The sequence below is a fragment of the Lutjanus erythropterus genome, chromosome 3 (genome assembly GCF_056507025.1).
Source record: "Lutjanus erythropterus isolate fLutEry1 chromosome 3, fLutEry1.hap2, whole genome shotgun sequence".
NCBI classification, from domain to species: Eukaryota; Metazoa; Chordata; class Actinopteri; order Lutjaniformes; family Lutjanidae; genus Lutjanus; species Lutjanus erythropterus.
The window spans coordinates 23,058,310-23,079,289 of NC_139319.1; the positions used below are offsets into that span (position 1 = coordinate 23,058,310).

At 39.6% G+C, this 20,980-nt stretch overlaps 1 protein-coding gene across 8 annotated transcripts in view; it reads right to left on the reverse strand.

The window, feature by feature from the left end:
- The window catches only part of adgrl3.1 (adhesion G protein-coupled receptor L3.1), a 168,201-nt gene that overhangs the window by 34,066 nt on the left and 113,155 nt on the right, over window positions 1–20,980 (reverse strand). For all 8 annotated transcript variants that reach the window (XM_084715465.1, XM_084715469.1, XM_084715462.1 and 5 more), the window contains 4 exons: window positions 11,538–11,721; window positions 6,114–6,236; window positions 5,743–5,948; window positions 2,139–2,315 (listed from right to left, as the gene is read on the reverse strand). In XM_084715465.1, the coding sequence (XP_084571591.1) occupies window positions 2,139–2,315; window positions 5,743–5,948; window positions 6,114–6,236; window positions 11,538–11,721 (690 nt within the window). The remainder of the gene's footprint in view (window positions 1–2,138; window positions 2,316–5,742; window positions 5,949–6,113; window positions 6,237–11,537; window positions 11,722–20,980) is intronic.

The following is a 20,980-nucleotide window of genomic DNA, read 5'->3' on the forward strand; positions in this document are numbered from 1 at the left end:
GAGCCACTTACAGTACACTTTTCGATCCTTCAAATATCATTTTTACAGTAAAATAGGACCAGGAGCTTTGTGTCAGATTTGTCTGGTAAATTAAAATGAATCTGCTTTGGTCATCCAGAACATTTTGCATACGTCACAGTTTGGACTGTGAACCCGGATGCACGGCCATGTTGGAGGCACTGGGATGTAACCAACAGAATGGAATACATGTGGAATATTTAATTTAAGCCAGTATTAGGCTGTGTAAAACAGGCAGAAGCTGCTAAAAGCTACAGAGAACGGCTTGGTCAGCAGGAAAGGGTGCAACATTTCGAGAAACTAAGGTTAATAGGTAGTGAGGATCAGTACGAGCTGGCTCCTTCGTCTTGAAATGACCCGACATAGTGAACTACCTTGTTTGTTCTCCCACACGCAGCTGTAGACCTTAAATGTTACAAAAGTTTGGAAATCTACAACCAGATGGTGTGCGGATGGTGAGAGAGGCGTAGTATCACTTCATCAATGACAGTTGCATTATGAAAGCCAAGGCAGCTGGTCAACTGATCTTTAGATTTTGGAAAAAGATTTTGTAGGAAATCAAGTAATAGAAAATTTTGTTATTAATACAAATTTTTTGATCAAAATGCTGATCTGTCATATACAAAGAATTAAAACATACCGCTTCAACAAATTTGAAACACAAAATTTGCTGTGGAAATTGTCAAGACGTGTGGGTACACATGACAAAATAACAATGGTAGATAGAGTCGATTTTCTTTTAAAATATGAAAAATCAGACATAAGTTTAATTTTCTTTTGATATGCTTAGTATAAGATTTACACTGGATCAGCGCATTATTTTGAAATTGAGATTGTTTTGAATCCGATAGTACAAATTACTTGATATAACCCTTTTTAATTTTTTACAGCCATTTCTGTATCGTACCATATTTAGTCTTTAGTCACACAGGGTTACTTATTTTAGTGCCAAGCAACTGAGAAACTAGTTTGTCATTATTACAAGTTTATTTGGTTGACAAAAAAATCAAGACCGTTTTGCACTGAAAAAGAGAATTTTTGAACCAACTTAAAAAAATCAATTATTAACATAAAATTTGTTTTTTTCATATCAAGTTGACAAATTAGAGGAAAACAATTGATTTAGGCCAGATACTATACAGATAAAAATCTGCTTTCAAATCAACATTTTGCATTAAAGCAACTTAAATTTGAAGCAAGTCAACTAAAATGTTTCCAATTTTACAACTCAATTATTTGCTTTACCCAAATGTGAAATACTGTTCCTTGGTGTTATTTCAGTTTTTTAAATACAATTATGATACATTACTAATGTAGCTTGAATTAATAATAGCTAATTTGATTCAGAGTTTATGAAAACACATAAAAAAAAAACACAATTTATCCATTTCAAGTGGAGCATTTTATCTCTAACATAATGCATTATTTGATCACAAAATAGATTTTTTCTTTTTTTCTCTTTCAAGTCACCAAACGAAAATGGTGGCTACACTGCAGGGGGAAAAATCTGAAAAAGATGTGGAGGGCATGACGTCAGATGCACAACAGCAAGAGAATCCTGAGTGATGCGCTTTGATTGTAATAAGAATTGCAAGTTAAGGGAACAGAGTGTAAGTTCAAGTTGCTGTAACCCACAAAAATACACTGCCATCATCGAAGCAGAAAGCCGAACGAGACCCCGTCAAAACATTACATTACTTCAGCGACTACTGAAATACCAAATGTTCACAGTGCGAGCAACAATGAACAGGAACAGCTGTGAGTTTGGTTGCATTGTTTACATTCAGTACCTCCAATATGGCTTCCGGATTGATGACAGACCGTGAAAACACCTTATTGACTGAATATCTGAAGTGCATATTTTTTGTCAACCCGATGTCATCATCTGGCTTGACGAATCAATTGTAAAATTTCTGCTGCCAAGTGTGATTATTCAACACTGGAGAGTCTGGAGAGGTGTGATCTATGTTCCAGATGTTACGGACTCCTTCTCTTCTCCCCCCCCTCTTTTCAGAATCAGTTGACCAGCCCCGCCAGCCACTGCTAATCAAATGATGAACAACTGACCCTTTGATCTTGCCCATCCCCCTCCTGGCAGGCACAGGAGAATAAATGCCTACCTTGACCTCCACATGGGCCATGAGCACTGCAAAACTGGTGAGGTGTGTGCAGGAGCAGCTGGTATGCGTGCGATTGGTGGCCAGCAGACGACAGTCCTGTGTAGACCAGAATCCCGTCATGGTGCGCTTGGAGTAGCTCCAGAATGAACAGTTGGGATTGAAGTTCTCTTCCGAATGCTGGGGGCAAGGGAGGAGGAGGAGGAGGAGGAGGAGGAGGAAGAGAAGAGAGACAGAGTGAGTGAGAAAAACCAAGAGAAGGAGAGGGACAAAAAGGAGGAGGGGAGGGGGGGGGAGCAGGAAGACAGAGAACAGATACTTAGTCATGGGGAGGTGGGAGGCAGAAACATGGAGTGGTGGGAGAGCCAAAAAAAAGTGAGAAAAATGGTGGGAGGAATTGGTCGAGAAAGGGATGGAGAGGAAGAAACACAGAGAGGGAGTCAAGTACACACAACAAAACAACAAACAGAAGGGACAGAATGCGAGAGTGCAGCAACAAATAAACACAGAGCCGTGGCAGGAGGTGACAGTGCTGTGTCCGTGCTTGTTGTGTGAGATTCTGGAGTGTAGGAGCTGCTTGTGTTGTGTAAACTGATGGAGCTGTGTGTGTTGGGTTTGTAAAGTTACTCTCAAAATGAGCAAGTGAGACATTGAGGATCTCTTTCCTGCCAACAAGCTGGATCACCAACTGGATCAGCATTTGCTTGATGAATGAGCAACACAGCATAATAGTGTTGCATCGAGCACCACAATTCATACAGTGTGAAGCAATGTGGAATTATGCTCTAATTCAGTGTGTAATTATCGTTAATACCAGAGCTGTTCAGATGTTATTTGGAGCTAGCTGACGTCAATCGAGTCACGTTTTGTCGAAGCAAGTCTTGATGAGCAAATTGCAAGACTCTTAGAATAAATGACACAGCATTTTAATATTTACCTCTTGAATTAACTTTTTTACATAACTATGACCAAGGGCTTCCAATACTTAAGCCTAAAACTTATACTCAAGTCAAAAGGTACGGATGACCCAGGGGCAAATTCACATAAGGTCTATGGTTGATCCTCAAATAAGATCAACGTGATTTCTTGTTATCATTAAAAAAATATTGGACTTGTCATCTGATGCCCCAACCCCCACTGTTAGTTTGAAAATGATGCAATCAAAGCACTAGTAGGGGTGTAACAATGCATCGATCTGGAACAATACAAGGATTGAATGATCAATGAATCAATATGATCGATGCAAAGTGAAAATATTGATCTATTTCGTCATGTTTTAGATACGCCTTTATTTTGAAATTCCTGTGGTCGTTGGCACATATTACAGAAATGTAACTGAATGTGTTACATGGACATCGTCTGTTATCGATCACAGGCCCCCGACAGCAGACTTTGTGAAACCAGCAAATATCATATCGTTGTCCAAATCGATATAATATCGTATCATGATGAAACCTGTGATCTACAACCCTATTCGCTAGTCCGAACACACATGTACAGCTAATGTAAGGTGAACTAAAAAGCTAAGCAAAATGCCTCGCCAAAAAGTTAGGTTCTCAAAAGATAAAAGCCAGGTACAGTGCTGAACATGGCAATGGTGAGGAGGTAGACAGACTAGCAAATAAAACTTCTGCTAGCTTAACCTTAATGTTTCCTTGACTAGAAGAAAAAAACTGCTGCACTGCCCTTTTAAGACTATTATGTTGCATCCTGCTCATGCTAGAGTGGATGTGGATGAACAGCCCAATTTGGAAAATTTTGTTCCCCTGTCTATAATTCCTAATAGCTGGCCTGTGGCTATGCCTGTCCCGATTTTTTTTTTACCAGGTCAAAACTGAGACTTGAATGTTTTTACTTTTGAATCTGACAGTCTCAAATCTACAGCTCTGCTTATTTCCATTTACATGGATAGGGTCATCATTCTATTTTTTTTTTCTTATTGTCTACAAATCCCACAATAAGACCAAAACCAAAAATGCATTAGTCAATTTTTCAATGCTTTCCAGCTTCCCCAGCCTGTCTGTAGCACTCAGGCCCAAACCCAATCGTTCCTAACAGAGACGAAAAATCTTTAAAAACAAATCACAAATATCTTGAACATTCTGTTCTCAAGGAACCGTTGGTCGTTTATACGTGTTCTACGGTAATGTCCAGAGCTTTTTGATTTATAGGTTTGAGGTGGGGGTTAAGAGGCAGAGTGTAAGGAGCAATCTGTTGTACTATATGTGATTTGTTACTGTTGCAATAAAAAAAATAAGTGATCTAAAAAGGCTTAAAAATCCCCCAAAACAGCTGGGCACAGTAGATTTTAGCAAACACGACTCAAAAGGGAGAAAATACTGCATTTGCTGGAAACTATTTTCAGCTGCGGATTAACACCTATTTTGGTGCTCTAGTAGGTGTTTATAGCACCAGAACGGTAATATGCAGAAATGAATCACAGTAAACTACAGCGCTCATGTTCATTCTAATAAAGCAACGTGTCATCCAGCACAACAGTGCGGCTTGTTTGTGTTTTCCTGAAATTGTTGAACGACAATGGCGGTCTAGGGTACAGAGGATTATTAGTATTTCAAGCTCTGACAATATTTACCATATTTGTTCCAGACAAATGTCTCACCTGCTGCTCAAAAAAAGTCTGAGCTCTGTACTTGTAAACTTGTCTGACGTGACACAATAATAGCAGCACCAATGGAAGCACACATTGTAAATGATAAACAATCAACTAACAGGCAATTTAAAGTACTTCTGCCTGCAATTAAAATAATACATACTACTGTATAGTTGATGACTGCTGTGTGGAATATTTAGGTATCTTAACACAGGCATTTCCAAACTTTTTCATGTCAAGTACCCCCAAAGTAGAGACATAATTTTAAAAGATTTTAAGGAATCACCTCTAATGTCTTTATTTGAGTCTTCATGGTCAATCACTGATAATTACAATCAATGAAAACTGCCAAACCTGTATCTGCTCTTGTTCCACCTTCAAAATAATTTAATTAAATTTGATTAAAGTATTTTGTTCCTCTTTTTGTTGGGGACCTCCGACAACACACTAAGGACCCGTGTTGGTCCCTGGACCACAGTTTGAGAGTTTCATCTTAAAATAACAAAAATGTGAGGAGGAAAATAAATATATATTTTTAGATAGGAGAAGATAAATTTCCAAATATATCAGTGCTGTAAAATAAAATAAATAATCATGTCTGTTACTTCATTTTTCCTCTTCTGTTTTGTTTATATATACAAGAAGGCCGCACTGTTGAGAGTTCAATTGTGTGTACTCTCTCTAAAGAAGGTCAGTTTTTAATGGTCAGACAGGTTTTCATTTAGATTTGACATCATGTACCTGAAATGCTTCAAGGTCAGAAGTGGGACGTTTCAACTGGGATATTCTGACATCCGACTTTGTTGGAACCCAGCATTAGTGAGTAGGTTCGGCTAATTGTTGGTTTTGGTCTTTTTTTAATGGGATTTGTCGACATAAGAAAGAAAAATATAGAACATCGTCAGTCTTTAACCTCTATTTCTGCTCCATTATCTCACAGCAAGTAATTCCTTTATTGTTTACAGAAAAGAAGTCATCACCTTGCACCTCTCTTACCTGCAGGTGTTTGACAGTGAAGACCACAGGTTCAGACAGGTACACCTTATTGCTCTCCTTGTTAATGGATGCCGTGATGACCGGGGAGTTGACGATAACAGAGTAATTAGGGTAGACGGCCTCGCTGCTCAGTCTCACGCTTGCATTCTCTGTGGACAGGTAGGAACCCAGGTTCCTGTACAGGACGAAGGCCATCCTGATCTCACCTGTAAGAAGACACATGAGAACATGAAGGAGGTGCACTTGATAACTGTGTTGGCTTAAACCAGAAATAGACACGAGAGACAGTGAGAGGGGAAAAAACACTGCATGTGGGTTAGACAGAGAGAACAAGAGGTCATGGAGAGAGAATATGAGATTTTTTTCTCTACCGTTTCTGCCGTGCTGTTTGAGAGTGCTGGCTGACAGCTGGATGGAGTTTCCATGTAGCTCTGACTGAGGGAACGTCAGGTCTGCCAGGTTCCCATCCGTACTCAGCCTGGCCACTTCCAGCTCTGGAGCACACATACAAACAAACACACACACACACACCCTAATGTCAAGTCATAGCATGGCACGTTACATCAGGCTTGTTTTGCAGCCTCTTGTAATAACCATGTTTTCTCACTAAGTGCAGAACACAGGCATGAATCCTGAAGCAATTTCTTCTAAACGAAGAAAGTACAAAAAAAAAAAAGAAAAAAAGGCTGACACTCATCAAAGTGAAATAATGTGGATTTTTTTTTTTATACTAAAAAAGGCAACAATGTCTCCAGGCAACTGGTCCGACACATCGAGGTAGATAATCCAGCCTCTCTCTCTTGTATTGTGGGAATCTAATTTCACCATCCAGGTTCGTTAGCACGTTCCCGATTACCGCCGTGTAATGTATTAGATAAAGTTTCTAATTAAGGACTAATTATACCTTTGGTGTATCGCTATCTTGTGCTTCTGAGTGATTTGGTGATTTAGACACTGCTTTCATGGTGAAAACAGCTCCCTGATCAAATAAACAACACAAGGACATGCTAAGATGGAAATGAGAGTGGAGGAGGAGGATGAGGAGGAGGAGGAGGAGGAGTGGGAGAAGAGGGTGAAAGGGAAGGAGGTCAGGGAGAAGTGCTGGAAAGAGGGAAGAAAAAAGAAAATGGGTAGCAAAAGGATGAGAGATGGGAAACGTGCAGATACGTTGAGGGGAGAGGGCTGGAGTGGCGATAGGTGGAGAGAAGACTATGTTCTCTAACAGAGTACAAAAGATAGGGCACAAAGGCACGAGATACTGAGGTCTGGGAGAGGAAATGGAGGCAGGCAGACGTAAACACAGACACTGATATGCAAATACTGGCAGAAAGAGAGAGAAACACTGGTTAGATGTTCCTCACTTGCCAAAACTAAAGATTCAAGCAAAGCACACACACCTACTGTATACACACATGCACATATGTGCACACACACATCCACACCCACACACAGCGGCGGGGTATCAAAACACGCTGAGTCTAATCTAATTAAAGCATCCTTGTCATGACAATCCTCCTCCTAAGAAACACACTTGTTCATTATCGTTATCACACACACACGCTGTTACCGCTGTGTTATCCCTTCAAATCACTGTTTTGGTTCTAATAATAACACTATTTATTCATCTGCCTAATACTGCACCGCCGCACACTCGCACACACAATCTAACACAATAATATCACCTACAGTAGCTGCAGTGGCTTCTTTAAAATGCGTCATTCAAATAATTTATTCCTGTCGCTCACTATCCTCTGAAAGACTTGTTAAGAAAAAGGAGAAAAAAAGGTGGAGGGGGGGGGCTTAAAAAGTGCAATGAGGAGAGTAGAGAGGGAGGAGACAGAGAGTGAGGATGGAAGAAGAAGAGAAAAAGAGATGAGAGGCGGTATCGGGCCAGTTATGAATAAAGGGAAGAGATAATCACAGTGGATCTGCCCACTGGATTAGCTGGGAGGGAAGATTAACGGCACAAAAAGGAGAAGGAATGCAGAGACAAAATTTTGCACCAAAAAAAAAAAAAAAGATTTCCTGTTTTAAGTTCTTCAGAGATGTGGTAGCCTACATCCCGATGACTGTTTATGTAACCATATTTATGTGGTGCGTTCAGGAGGAAGAGAAATCGGAGGAGATACGAGTGTGAAATTACATAAGGTTGTGTAGGATGGCAGTTTGTTAGGAATGAACGGTTGTGCTTAAACTCGAGTGAGGACAAGACAAAGTCATGTGAGGACTGACTTGGTGCAAGTCCGTCTCCACTGTGTGTCTGCCATTAGAAAATGGCATAAAATACTAGAACTATGTCGTGTGACTTAAAGGGATAGCTTGGATTATTTGATGTAGGGTTGTATGAGGTACTTATCCATTAACTATACATCACCTCCAGTAGATGGAGGTCAGCACAGCCCCAATCTGGAGAAGCAGAGCACCAGCATGAAAGCTAAGCAATGCTGCTGTGGACAGAGTCAGCAACCAAACATATTATAGCCACCTAATAACCAAATCAATATCAGTTAAAGTGCACGTTATATTTTCTGTTATATTTCCCAACTGGAAACCGTGTTTATACAAGTCAAATATTGCTCTCCACAAACAACAATCAACCTCCATAAGAAAAATCAGGTATTTTACCTCTCAGAACACGGAGCTGCTGACCTATCCTTGCCTCAATTTGTTTGGGCTGCTGTGTGTTTTCAGTGTTTTAAAAGGCTATGGAGTTTGGTTGGGTTGGAGAGGGCAATATTTGACAACAGTCAGACCACAAAGTAAAGCAGTGAAAACATTCTAAAAATAGAGTACACTTAAAGTGGTACTGATTTGTTTTTCAGGTGGACCTTTTTTAAGTGGCTAAAAGCCTTTTACTGCTGACCTTGTCCACTGCAGGTCATTACATAGCTTCTGTGCTGGGACTCCTCTATCCTCTTCTCCAAACTGGGGACGTGCCACCAGACATCTACTATAGTTAAAGCTACTACAAGGAGTTTTTAACTGGTTATGAAACAGTCTCAGTATTTTAAAATGATGTCTCTGTATGACATACCAAAGTTAATGAGATCATGGGCATGGCTATTTCTATACAGTTGTATAGAGTTAATGCCTGCCACTGGTTCGGATTCCCCTTTAAATCAAATGGAAGGAGCCTGTGTTTACATTTTCACAGGCAGAGTAACCATGAGTCGTACTTAAGCCAGTTAAAAAGAAGCAGGAGGATATTTTTATTAGATAATTTGGTTGTTACTGTACATTTGTCCCCAAGGTCCTCCAAAATCAACAAAATATTTAAGGTCCTTTTAGTAGCTTTAATAAACTGGCTATGGATGAGAACCTCATACAACCCCACTTCAAATAATCCGAACTATCCCTTTAAATAGCAGTGATTTCATTGCTTATTGATGTGAAAGTGAACAAAAACAACCCTCACAGCATCATTTGACATTCCACCACAACCATCACCCTCAAGCATGCACTCATCCAGTGCTCTTCTTTACTCATCACCCTCAGTTTTCTCTCTTCTGCTCCTCCTCTACCACTTTTCATCTCGGACTGTGTAACACACAAGCCCAGTGAATCCCAGTAATGGGGAGATGATGTGTAGGAAATTTTGAAACATCAAATCAAAAAGGGGAGTAAACAGGAAGATAATCAAGGGAAACATAAGTGCGTGCAACTCGCCAGTCTGGGCGTAGATGAAACGGAGGCTCACTGATATATCATCCTCCAAAGGCATGGAAAGCAAAGAGGGTTTTTCGCTCTCCAGTATCTCTGCCTTATTCTACGGCCCAGTGATGAGGGGATCAGTGAGGGAAGATGAGAGGAGATGATGGAAGGAGGAGAAAGAGAGAGGAGAGGAGACTGATGTGCACAACGCCATAATAACTAGCTTTGTTCTGCTTTGTCAATTCCGCCTACAAGTGGAGGGAAGGAAATACGGAAAAAATAAATAAATAAAAATTATTGTCTCTGGCAAACAATTCATCCCTGCCTCAAAGGCCTCAAGGGCAGTTCTGTTTTATTATGTTTTTTTTCCCCATGCATTTTGTTAGATGAGGATGAGTCTCTGTGGATTTGACCCTTCAAACCCTCTCATACACCAACCTGGACCTCTTCATCATGACCTCTTTTTGACAGCTATACAAGGCTGCTCTACATAATAGCTGTGAATACATGTAGCGTGCACATATTGTCTTTTGAATGCAGAACAGATATGTTGAATTTTTGCACAAATAGTTGATCATGAATCTCATTACACATGTGCACTTGGCAGTAAAGTTATTTATATTCATATCTCTGACAAATTATTTTTTTCTTTTCTTTTTTTGTTTCGATATGGACATTTACAGAGCCCGACTGGTATTCAGTGTAAAATGTTTTGATAATATTTTACCACAAATGGGTCATTTGTTCACTCACATTAATACCTACTAATGGAAAGCTTTGCAGTAAGTATTGTAGCAGTAGCTATTGTGTCATTTACAGTCAAGGACAGAGGAGCACCCAGTACACTGGCAGCAGGGCAGAGGCTGAGTTTCAGTAAAAATATTGTTAAATAACTCAACACATTCCCTTAAATTAATGTGTTTATGTGATACTATTAATTCAGTTTGCACTTGCCACTCTTTATCATACAATTGAAATAAACTGAAATAAAAAATTTAAATAAAATTGGACATTGTTTCACTGGTTCTTCTGTACTCGTAAGATAAATAGTGACCTGTAATTCAATGCAGTGAAAATGAAGACTGGTCACGATTCTAAATGTGTTTTATTGTCTTGATTGCTTTCATTACTTATTTTTTCTATTATTAACTCTGTGTCATTGGTGTCATTTCCCCCTTCTGCCCTGGAATCTCTGCCTATGCTGTGTACAAACACACAATATGCTTGCCCATAATGCTGTAAACAAATAGTGTTGTTCTATATATTTATTTAATATGCAAGATCTTTATATTAAGTATCATTGGCTACCTGTCCAACAAGTTTAATGGCAACACTGCTTTATTATCAAAGCATTTTATATTCCTGTAACATTTTATTATTCTATTACTGTAATGTATTTATCATGCAGACCAGCCAGTCATGGTCCCGATGCTGTTTAGTTCACCTTGCAGCTCAGATTCACGTGCACAACCTACAAACTGATCTTGCATATGTTTTATCCCACTAGCATTATTCTGCTCTACTTCCGTTTACGTCTATTCATGTCCATTCACATGTACAGAACGTGTGTGTGTGTGTGTGTGTGTGTGTGTGTGTGTCATTACACACATGAAGGATGATGTTACTTTTTGACAAACTTTGATGTTAGATGGAATACTTTGTTTCTCGTTTGTATTATAAAACATAGATCTGAGGCGGAGAGGTTCAGTAATGTCTGCTGTCAGCGTGTCCTCTTACTTGGATATTACATCATATTCTTAGATCTTTAGCAGCCTGAGCTGGTTTGTGTTGTTTTAAGATCTGTAAAAGACAGAAAAAACTGTGAAATCTTGAAATCTAAGAACCTTATTTTTTACTAAAACACATTGGACACATTCTAGAAATGTCTTTCTTTTGTTGTTGGGCTTCAGGTAAAGTCAACACAATGTAAAAGTCCTTTTGTTCAGTCGAGCCATTCTTCACTGTCCTACAATGCCACACTACGGCCGCCGCCTTCAACACTTGGCCTCTGTGCAGTTTCAGCACAGCAAATGGAGGCTAAGTGCCTTGCTTGAGGGCATCTCAACAGGCTCCTTGACAGTTGCAGGGTCCAACTGAGTTTGGAGGACGGACGGTGACGGAAGGAACCAAAAAAATGTACTCACGGATGTTGTCAGTGGTCTCCTGCACGGTGTCAGTCTTGAGGAGGTTGTCAGCTAACATGAAAGCCCCGGTCTCCACAGTGTCGAGTAGCAGAGTGGCCGAGTGCAGCTGCTCGCTGGTGGGCAGCTCTCTCCACGCTGCCTGGGCTCGTGGCTGCAGCAAATTATTCACAGTCTCCACCATAGCCTGGGGCAGCAGTAGAAAACACAGAGGTCACATGGAGGAAGCCAATACTAACACTTTTATCACTTCCAGTCAACGATGCTAATGTGGAAATTAATGCAAATCCATTCATAGTACAAATAATGTTGCTGCGCCATAACTACTGGAGACAGCAGTCAGTGGGATGCAACAGTGAGAATGCAGTGGCTGTTCATTTATCATGTTGATAAATCATGACAACAAAAAATGTTAGCGATGCAAATGTGGCATTCCCATGCAGACATAACAAAGGCAAAAAAACAACAGAAGCTGTGACAGTTTTTTTTAAATGCTAACATGCATTGGTCAAGTGTAGTCACATTTTTCAAAACTCCTCACACAGTCAGTGAAACACTCTATGTGGACCAAGCTGTGAATCATTTTTCATGGCTTTTACACCAAACGCGTTCAATAACCATATTTTCAAAATCCCAGATCTCTTTTCTCATTCATACTCCATCGCCTGCTGAACACTATATATCTGCAGCACATTTTTCAAATGCTAACACTGTTTTCAAAACTGTTAAAAACACATTAAAACAGAAGGATGGATCATTTTCTTCATTTCTGCAGTAACATCAGTGTAATATATAGAAAATCTGAGCAGAATATGTATCATAAAATGAAATGCAGTATAATAATCATTTCAAACACAGTGGACTGCAATTTCAGCTAAGAGTACACAGGTGATGTGTCTTTACATAGTCTTGTCTCATTACCAGGCAGGCAATGGGAAAAGTATACAGTAATATGAAACATCAATATGCAATATCTTTTCTATTTAATATCACTGAAGTACAATATATATTCTATGTAATATCAGACATGCAATATCACATGCCATAATGTCAGAAAAGTGTAATATCTGTTGTAAAAAGTGCAATATCTGTCATCTTACTGTGCATATAGAATTTCATTCTTATCTATTTTTCTATTTTATATTGTATAGTGTCTACGAATGTGTCTATTTTTTTGTAGTCTTTATTCTCAGGCATCTATAGGCTTGCTCCAAATGACATTTTGACTATAGAGCTATCTTATCTTAGAGTAACTTAAACTGTACAGTATGAGTGATTATACTATACATGTTGATTTTTGTAAGGGTAATTATTACTGAATTGCAGCCCTGGAATTCCAGGAATTTCCTTTTTGTTTCAACGTTTTATTTTTGACAAGTAAATCACTAGGTCTATATGCACAGATATAGAAAAAATACAGGATAACAAAGCATTTTTGATTTATTCTTGTTAAGTAGACTTTAGTACAGTCAATAAAGTGAAAACATGTCATTCCTTTTCTATAATTAAATACTTATTTATGTGAAAAAAGTTCATCATATATGTAACGTTCCATGTTGTTGCTTGTTTCTGATTAAGAATTCCTGCCTGTCTTTTGGCTGAGCAAGCTTATTTTGCATATACTTGTATGAAGTCTTTTGTTGGTTTGAGTGACTTTCGGAGGTGAGATTTACTGTTTGACCAAGATGCATGTTGGTAAAGCAGACTGTATGAAGACTTTTGAAAAGGTGCCTTCAGTATTGACCAATGCTTGTTAGCAATTTAAAAAAAAAACTGTGAATAAAAACTATATTTCCAAACTTGTAGTCCACACTTTTTAACCACCTTTTTGTTTTTCAAACATTCTCTTTTAAAAAGGATGTTGTGATGGAAAAATCCATCACAGATGTTCTCAAAATCAAGCTAAGCTAATTAGCTGATTGCAATCACCATGTGTCTACACCCCCGAACCTGTTTCTTTCTTTTTTCCCCCACTCTTTTTTTTTTAAGCAACAGTCTTATCTTTGAGTTGGAAAACTTGTGCTTGAGGGATTGAGAAGAAATTAGAGTTTTATCAGATAATGTCTGCTGGGTCACATCCAGCCATGCAGAACAGTTTTTAAATCCAAAAATATTAACCAAATGGCGAAGACTTGGCTCACATAGATGAAATGTTCTCCTGTGAAACAATACTTATTTTGTCTCAGGCTCACATTCCTTTATGCTCTTAAGAATTCACCTCCTCATTTTCAGACATGAACACCCACACATACGCAGACACACACATCTTTAAAAGACCCTAGGAGAGATAAAGAAACAGAGAGAAAAGAGAGCCAGTGGAAAGACGAAGGGGGGGGGGGGCGGGAGAGCCATGGGAGAGCGATAAAACAGTCCAGTGAGTCCATGGTGACAGGCGTCCGCTGGGAACAAGGGAGGCGGAAAAGCGAATACAGGTGCTATCAAACACACACATCTCACACTCTCCCGTCTGTCTCTTTATTTTCTCTTTCTCTTGCTCCGTCTGTAAAACCACCCTTTCCCCCGTCCCTCACGGATCTCTCACTCTTTCAGCGCGTCTCCCTCTTGAGGAAGGTGGATGGGAAAGCGGAAAAAGGGAAGCAGGTACCATTATACAAGCAAAGGGGGTCTCCAGTGGGGAATTGCAAGGGCAAGGGGAGGGGAGAGTGAGAGACATCAGTTTATTGGCATTCACACATCAACCATTTGACTTCCTCTCTGGCCCTTTCACTCAGGGTTAGAGAGACGTGAGAGACCGGGAGGGAGGAGACGAGACAGCAACAGCGATTGTCGTGAAGTAAAGAGTGTGTATGTGTGTGTGTGTGTGTGTGTGTGTGTGTGTGCAGCGGTAGCGAAAAGTGTCCTAGATAGAGAAACACTGAAGATGTTGACTCATGTGAGTGTTGATGGCATGTGCTACAAAACGTGCCGTTGGCCTCTGGATTTAGAGCTAATCCCACCTGTGTGTTTTGGGGGTGTGATATCCACATGTAGATACAGTATATTGCACACATGAAATGGGTGCTTAGCCAACAAGCTAATATGATAATATTATGTCCTCTTTTAGCGCTAGCAGCTAATTAGCTGGGATGCATATCGGATGAGTTTGGGAGGGCTACATGTAAACAAAAACTAATTAATCCACTGCTTCAGCAAACAACCAGAATAAGCAGGAGTGGATATGAAGCACACACATTCTTACACACACACACACACACCGAGCAAATCTGTTTCTATCTCCACCGTTTCATTGACGGTAACAGAAGACTACAAGTGTCATGTGTAAGATTTAGCGTAGTATGTTTTCATTGATGTGTTTTTGTTTTTTTAGGCTGGCTTTGCATGGCAAAACTTTTGCACATTGCAAATTGCATGAAACATGATTTCCACACAACATGACAGCTACATGAAGCAGTTCAAAAATAATAAGTCTCATGCAAGACAATTTAACAGTGAATGTCACTAAAATTAACAAGCTATTTTGGTGATTTTTTAAAATAATGACTGTTTTGTTGATTTGTTCATTTTGGTGATAAGCTGTTATCAAGTTGAAATCAATCAGTTGAAATTGGTTGAAAAGTTTGGAATATAGCAAGGCGACATCTGGCACATTATCATATATATATATTTATAGATATATATATTTGATTGGCTGCTGCATGAAAAGAGTTTTGCAAAGTTCAGTTCTGCCAAGTTTCAAACACATTTCAAGTGTGCTGCAGAGGGCTTTACACCATGCAACTCAACTGCAACTTATTTTCAACCAACTAAAGTTGCATGAAAGCTTCACAGTGTAAAGCTATCCATAGAATGAGCTGTTTACAGTTACGGAGTGTGCCGGTCCTCTTCCACAGAGTCTGCCATGCTAAACCACCATGTTTCTACAGCACCCCAGAACAGACAAAACCTTGGCTCCAGAGAGGATCTTTTGCATTTTTTGTGAGTTTTGTCGCCACCATAGTTTCTCCTACATGCTTGGGAGGGGAGGGTGAGGCAAGTGGTATTCAATTGGTTGCAATCTACAAGTGTACCTCTAGATGTCACTAAAGTCTACACACTGGTGCTGGAAAATCCTTGTTTATTGCAATTTGGGTTGTGATTTTGTGGTTTGGACCATCATTTCATTCGATTAGGAAAACACTGTAGGCAACAAACTGATAAACTTTGGTAACACTATGGCAAGTCCGACAGAGCATGAAAAACGAGCAGAACTGGTTGCAAACAATCCAGTGCTGAAACAATTAATGGATTAGTTGATTGACATATACATAATTAATAATAATCAATCCATCAATCAATCAATCAATCAATCAATTAATCAATCAATCTTTTAAGCAATATTTCAAGACAAAAAATATTCTCTGGTTCCAGATTTTCAAATGTGATCATTTTCTCATTTTACTGAAAATGAGAAACTGAACAGAGAAAATCAAACAACATGTGTTAATTAATTAATAATTTTAAAACATTGCTTTGACTATGAGAAAATGTAAAGTGGTATTTTTCAGTATTCTCTGATAATTTGCTGACAAAATGAGTAATTAATCTGGAAAATTATAATAATAACATAATAATCAGTCGTGAAAATAATCATTACTTTTATCCTTACAGTCAACAGAACACTGTCAACAGGTTTCTAATCATTTAAGTCACGTCTCAGGGAAAAAGCCCAAACATTTGTTGGTTCTAGCTACTGTTCTGTATCATTGTAAACTGCATATATAGGTTTTTTGATTATTGGTCAGATAAAACAGGTAATTAGATGTCAATGTCATTGTGATGGGCATTTTTTACACTATTTTCTCAAGGCAAAAAGTCCAATTGATTATCATAAAAGTAATTGACAGATTAATAGAAAATGAAAATAAACATTAGTTGGAGCCCTAAAACAAGTCAATCCAGATTATCTGAACCACTTTATTTTAAGATGAAACTTCAACTGAGCATACCTAAAGCTTTGTTAATAATCCCACATTGCAAAGAAAAACTATGTGCATGTACTGTAAGTATAGTAAGTCAAGGGCTGAACTAGGAAATCATGCGGTCTACCAAGTGAGCTACAGGGGCACCCTGGTGCTTTTTGTTTTCTCCTACAAATGGATTTTTCTAAACTGGGGATTTGTTTAAAACCTGTATGATCATTTGACTGCTTGTTGGACATTAACAATGTTGCTGCCTTCCCAGATCTCTACAACTGACGTGGTAAGTACAATTATTACTGATAGGAATGATGGCTAAAATGAGAGCTGTATTGGATGTGTGCGTGAATGAGTCCATATATGCTGACATATACATGCCATGTTTGTTCAATGTGCAAGTATGTGTTTTTGGATAGTGTATAGGAAGCATGAGAGCCTGTACAAGTGTTAGCAATAAAATATGTGTGCGTGTGTGTGTGTGTGTGTGTGTGTGTGCATGTTGGATGGTGTGCACAAGGGGCCGGGAGAAGCATTGCAGTGCATCATTCTGCTCCACTTGCTTTACAGTAGCAGTCCAGGCAACACAGAGAGAGACAGAGACAGAGGAGAGGATGCTCTGTTGGCACAGCAGATATGACAGCAGTGGCACTACTTCCCATTCGCTGGTGGTGCTGCTCCCGAGCGCTCACTTTGATGTGTTTCAGATAACCCCCCTTTTCTACTCTCATTAAACTTTTCATTGCTTTTTATTGAACTTTTGATTATCTTGCATTTTCAATTTCATATAATTTTTTCATTGAAATTTAATTCGCTGGCGCTGAGATTGCATCTGTAGAGGAGAGAGATAGGTAAGGAGAAGAAGGGGTGTGATTTCCTTGAGGTCCAGACATCTCCACATCAGAAACTCCAAGATGGAATAGACGTGTTTGTGTGTGGGTAAGAGTGTGTGTGTGTGTGTGTGTGTGTGTGTGTGTGTGTGCGTGTGTGTGCCTGTAAGCTCTGGTGCCGTTGGTGACATTTCTATCCGCACAAGTATGAGGACTTGAGGGCTAAAATGGAGACAGGTTTTTTTAGGGGTCTTCAAAGAGGAGAGAGACTCTGCAGAGACAGATAAGGGTGTCGTTTGTGTGTGTGCGCGCGCGCGCATGTGTGTGAATATGTATTACAGGGTAGGAACGCGCACGTACACGCAGTGTGCATGCACACACACTCATGCACGCACCAGTAAATGGGGCAGAAGTGAAATGCTTTGAAGCGTTGGGGTAATCCAGCGTAAACAGCAGCGGCAAGACAGACTAGAGCTGGGCTGTTCTACTACTTGCAGCTACACAAGGGGAACACGGGCACACGCACGGGCACATGCGCATGGATGTACAGTACTATATGTGTACACTCATGCACAGGAGGACATACTTTGTAAAATGATGGAGTTGGGATGTTAGAAATATGGAAAAGGGGTGAGGGTGGAGGAATTTTTTTTTTTCTTCTTACTCGCTTGGCTGAGCTCTGAGAAAGTGCATGTTTTGAAAATGTTTTCATCAGAGGAGCAGGCTTATCTGTCAGTTGTTGTTGGAGTTTGTCTTCCCTGACAGGATGAGTTTGCAGCTAAATCAGGCTTTAAATTCACAGCATGCCGCGCTCTGACCCGCCATCCATAAATAGAGGGCAAATTAGACATTGTCATTGAGCATCACTGTCTCCTCACTGCCCCCTTTATTGTTTTCTATTTCTCTCACATTCCATTTCTGTTTCTGTGAATCTTGTCTCTCTTTCTGTTTAATTTCTGATCCCTCCCTCCCTGCCTCCCCGCCTCTCTCTTTCTGCATCTACCTTGCAGACTCTACCTCCCTCCATCAATCCATCCTACAGCATCAAAGCCTCTCCACACCACCAACTTCATCATGAATAAATTGCCAATTTAGTATACATGAAACGAGTCCCCAGTTCCCCAAACGAAGTGAGAAAGGAGGAGAGATGAAGTGTGAGAGAGGAGAGAGGGAGAGAGAGAATTCAATTATTTTTTGTCTCTATTAAGAACCCAAACCTCCTGCCCACTCTCCTCACTTGGCAATTAGTGCTGTAGATAATTAACGAGGAGAGGGCAGCACCACACCACATCCCTAATCACGCACATTTCTATCTGGCGGAGTAAGGGACTGTTGGTATAATTTTGTTTCACATTACTAAGGCTAATTATATAATCGATCACTCCCAGCCCCCTGCAGTAACCAAGGTGTGTGGTGGAACATTTTGATTTCAACATGTAACTAATGCCCCTTTTATGTTGGACAAAAACGCACTAACATCTGGCTTCTGTCTTCAGTGGGAAAGGGTGCAATCAGCATTCATACCCGGGTCAAATGACTCTGCATTAGTCGAAGGTATTTATCATCTCTGTCTCTGATTGGCTGTGATGTAAACAATCAGGTGGACATGCTAATTTTTGTCCCTTGTTGCTTATATTGACTGCTTGAAGATTACTTACTGATGACTTTAAATACTTCACAATAAAAGTCTCTAGTTATACTGTTATCTAAAAGTTTTCATTATAGAGCAGCAAAATCAGGAAATGTTTGTTTTCATCAGCAGCAACTTAACAAAACTCTCATCCAGCTGAGAGCAGATTGAAATAGCAAAATAAGGCAGATAACCCGAAAGTACGACACAAGGAAGAAACTAAACAACAAATCACAGAGATTCAGTTAGAAGCTACAGAAATACTGAGAGCTGAATACACAGGCACTCTGAACACATCTTTCTCTCTGCTCTGAGGCACAGACATGAGTTGAGTCTTGGCCTTCCAGCACACACACAAGAGAAACAAAAAACAGTTGTCTACCGGCAACAGGAAAAGGGTCAATCCCCTATTTTTTGAAGTTTTATCAGTGTTTAAAAAAAGAAAAACTGCATATAAGTGCTAATTTTGATTTTAAAAACAGTATTTGCAATCTTTTCAGCATTTATTGGATAAAGCAGACACATCAAAGTGCATGACTGCCCTGATGTGATGGCATAAGATCATTGTTGAAAATATATTTATATATTTGTGGTGTGCATGCATGCGTGTGTTGAGTGTGTGTGTGTGTCAGCTTGCATATAGTCCTAAGCCATGTTCTATGATGTGACATTGCTGACTGGTGCTGACGTTAAGACTTTTCAGGGGGGAGAGTGGAAAAAAGCCTGCATCAGGAGAAAAAGAGCTAGCCCATCAAGGGTGTGTATGTGTGTCGGAGGATGCAGAGAGAGAAAAAGAGAGACTCTGCAGTCTATCTACAGCACATGGATGAGGAAGGTGGGGCCCTTTGATGTTCTGAATTGTGATTTTTAGCTGACCAGAAACACTCCTAAGTGAAGTTAGATTTTCTCTTCACGGGGTGAGCCCCGTGGCATCAACACAAACTAACATCATTACAAGCAAACCAACAAGGACAAAAAATAAATTAATACTGAGCCACAAACACAAGCGGTATTATTTTTAAGGCGCTAAGGCCATGACCAAGCAATGTGCAACAGAATATCCATCATACTCATTTCTTTCTCTCTGATAGGGTGGCAGAGAGGACATTTCATTGAATGGAGATGAATAGCGAGTCTTTTGGTTCCAGGCAGGCCTGTTTACAATTCTGCAGACAGAACTGCAAAATAGATGAGCTATTATTGATATTGATCATGGCCTCTTATCAGTACCATTGATTCTGAATGCAAAAAAGAAAATAAATTGAAAACAAAAGAATGTCAGTGAACCCTTTGAGGAGACTAAAACTTTGTTAGCAGACACCAGTGGATGGTTACCAGTGACTCTGATGCACACTGTAGTTCAGGGCCAGAACAGACACATTGAAGCCTCTGGAAATTTGGCTTGAAATAGTAAAAATGTTCGCCCTGTTGGAAAAGACTGTCTGACAGAAAGGTAAATTAGTGAAACTATTATGAATATAGTGCACACTTAAACTGATATTGATTTTCACATGGGCCTTGTTTTAAGTGGCTAAAATATCTTTTGTTACTGACCCTGTTCACAGCAGTTGCATTAACATGTTAGTATAGATCCGTGAAATGTTTATGTCATAGGAGTCTGAAGCAATACAACTGCTTCAGTGCACTGTTGTTGAGTTGGCTCAGAGTCAAAAAGGCAGATAAGTGGGAGCAGAGAGGTTTTGTTGCACCCGTTTGAGTGGGACAAATGATGCTGATTTTTTTACGACTGCTTCACGGAATCAATTGCGTAATTTCTGTCATAAATAATCACTCCCACTTCAAACCCAATGTCAGGGAGTATACAAAAAATAAAATATTTTGAATTTGGTTTAAAACCAATTTCTAATACTTTTTAGACACTTACTAATATGTACACAAGACCCTGAATCACATAGTTATTATTGCATATTATGAGGATTTGATTTGGTTTTCCAGTGGCTTTAAATGAACACCCTCCTCAAAGGGTTGGGATGCAAATCATAAGACAACTGCTGCAGCATAGAATTAGAATTCTACGTAGAGCATTATAATGTGTGATCACACACGCACACA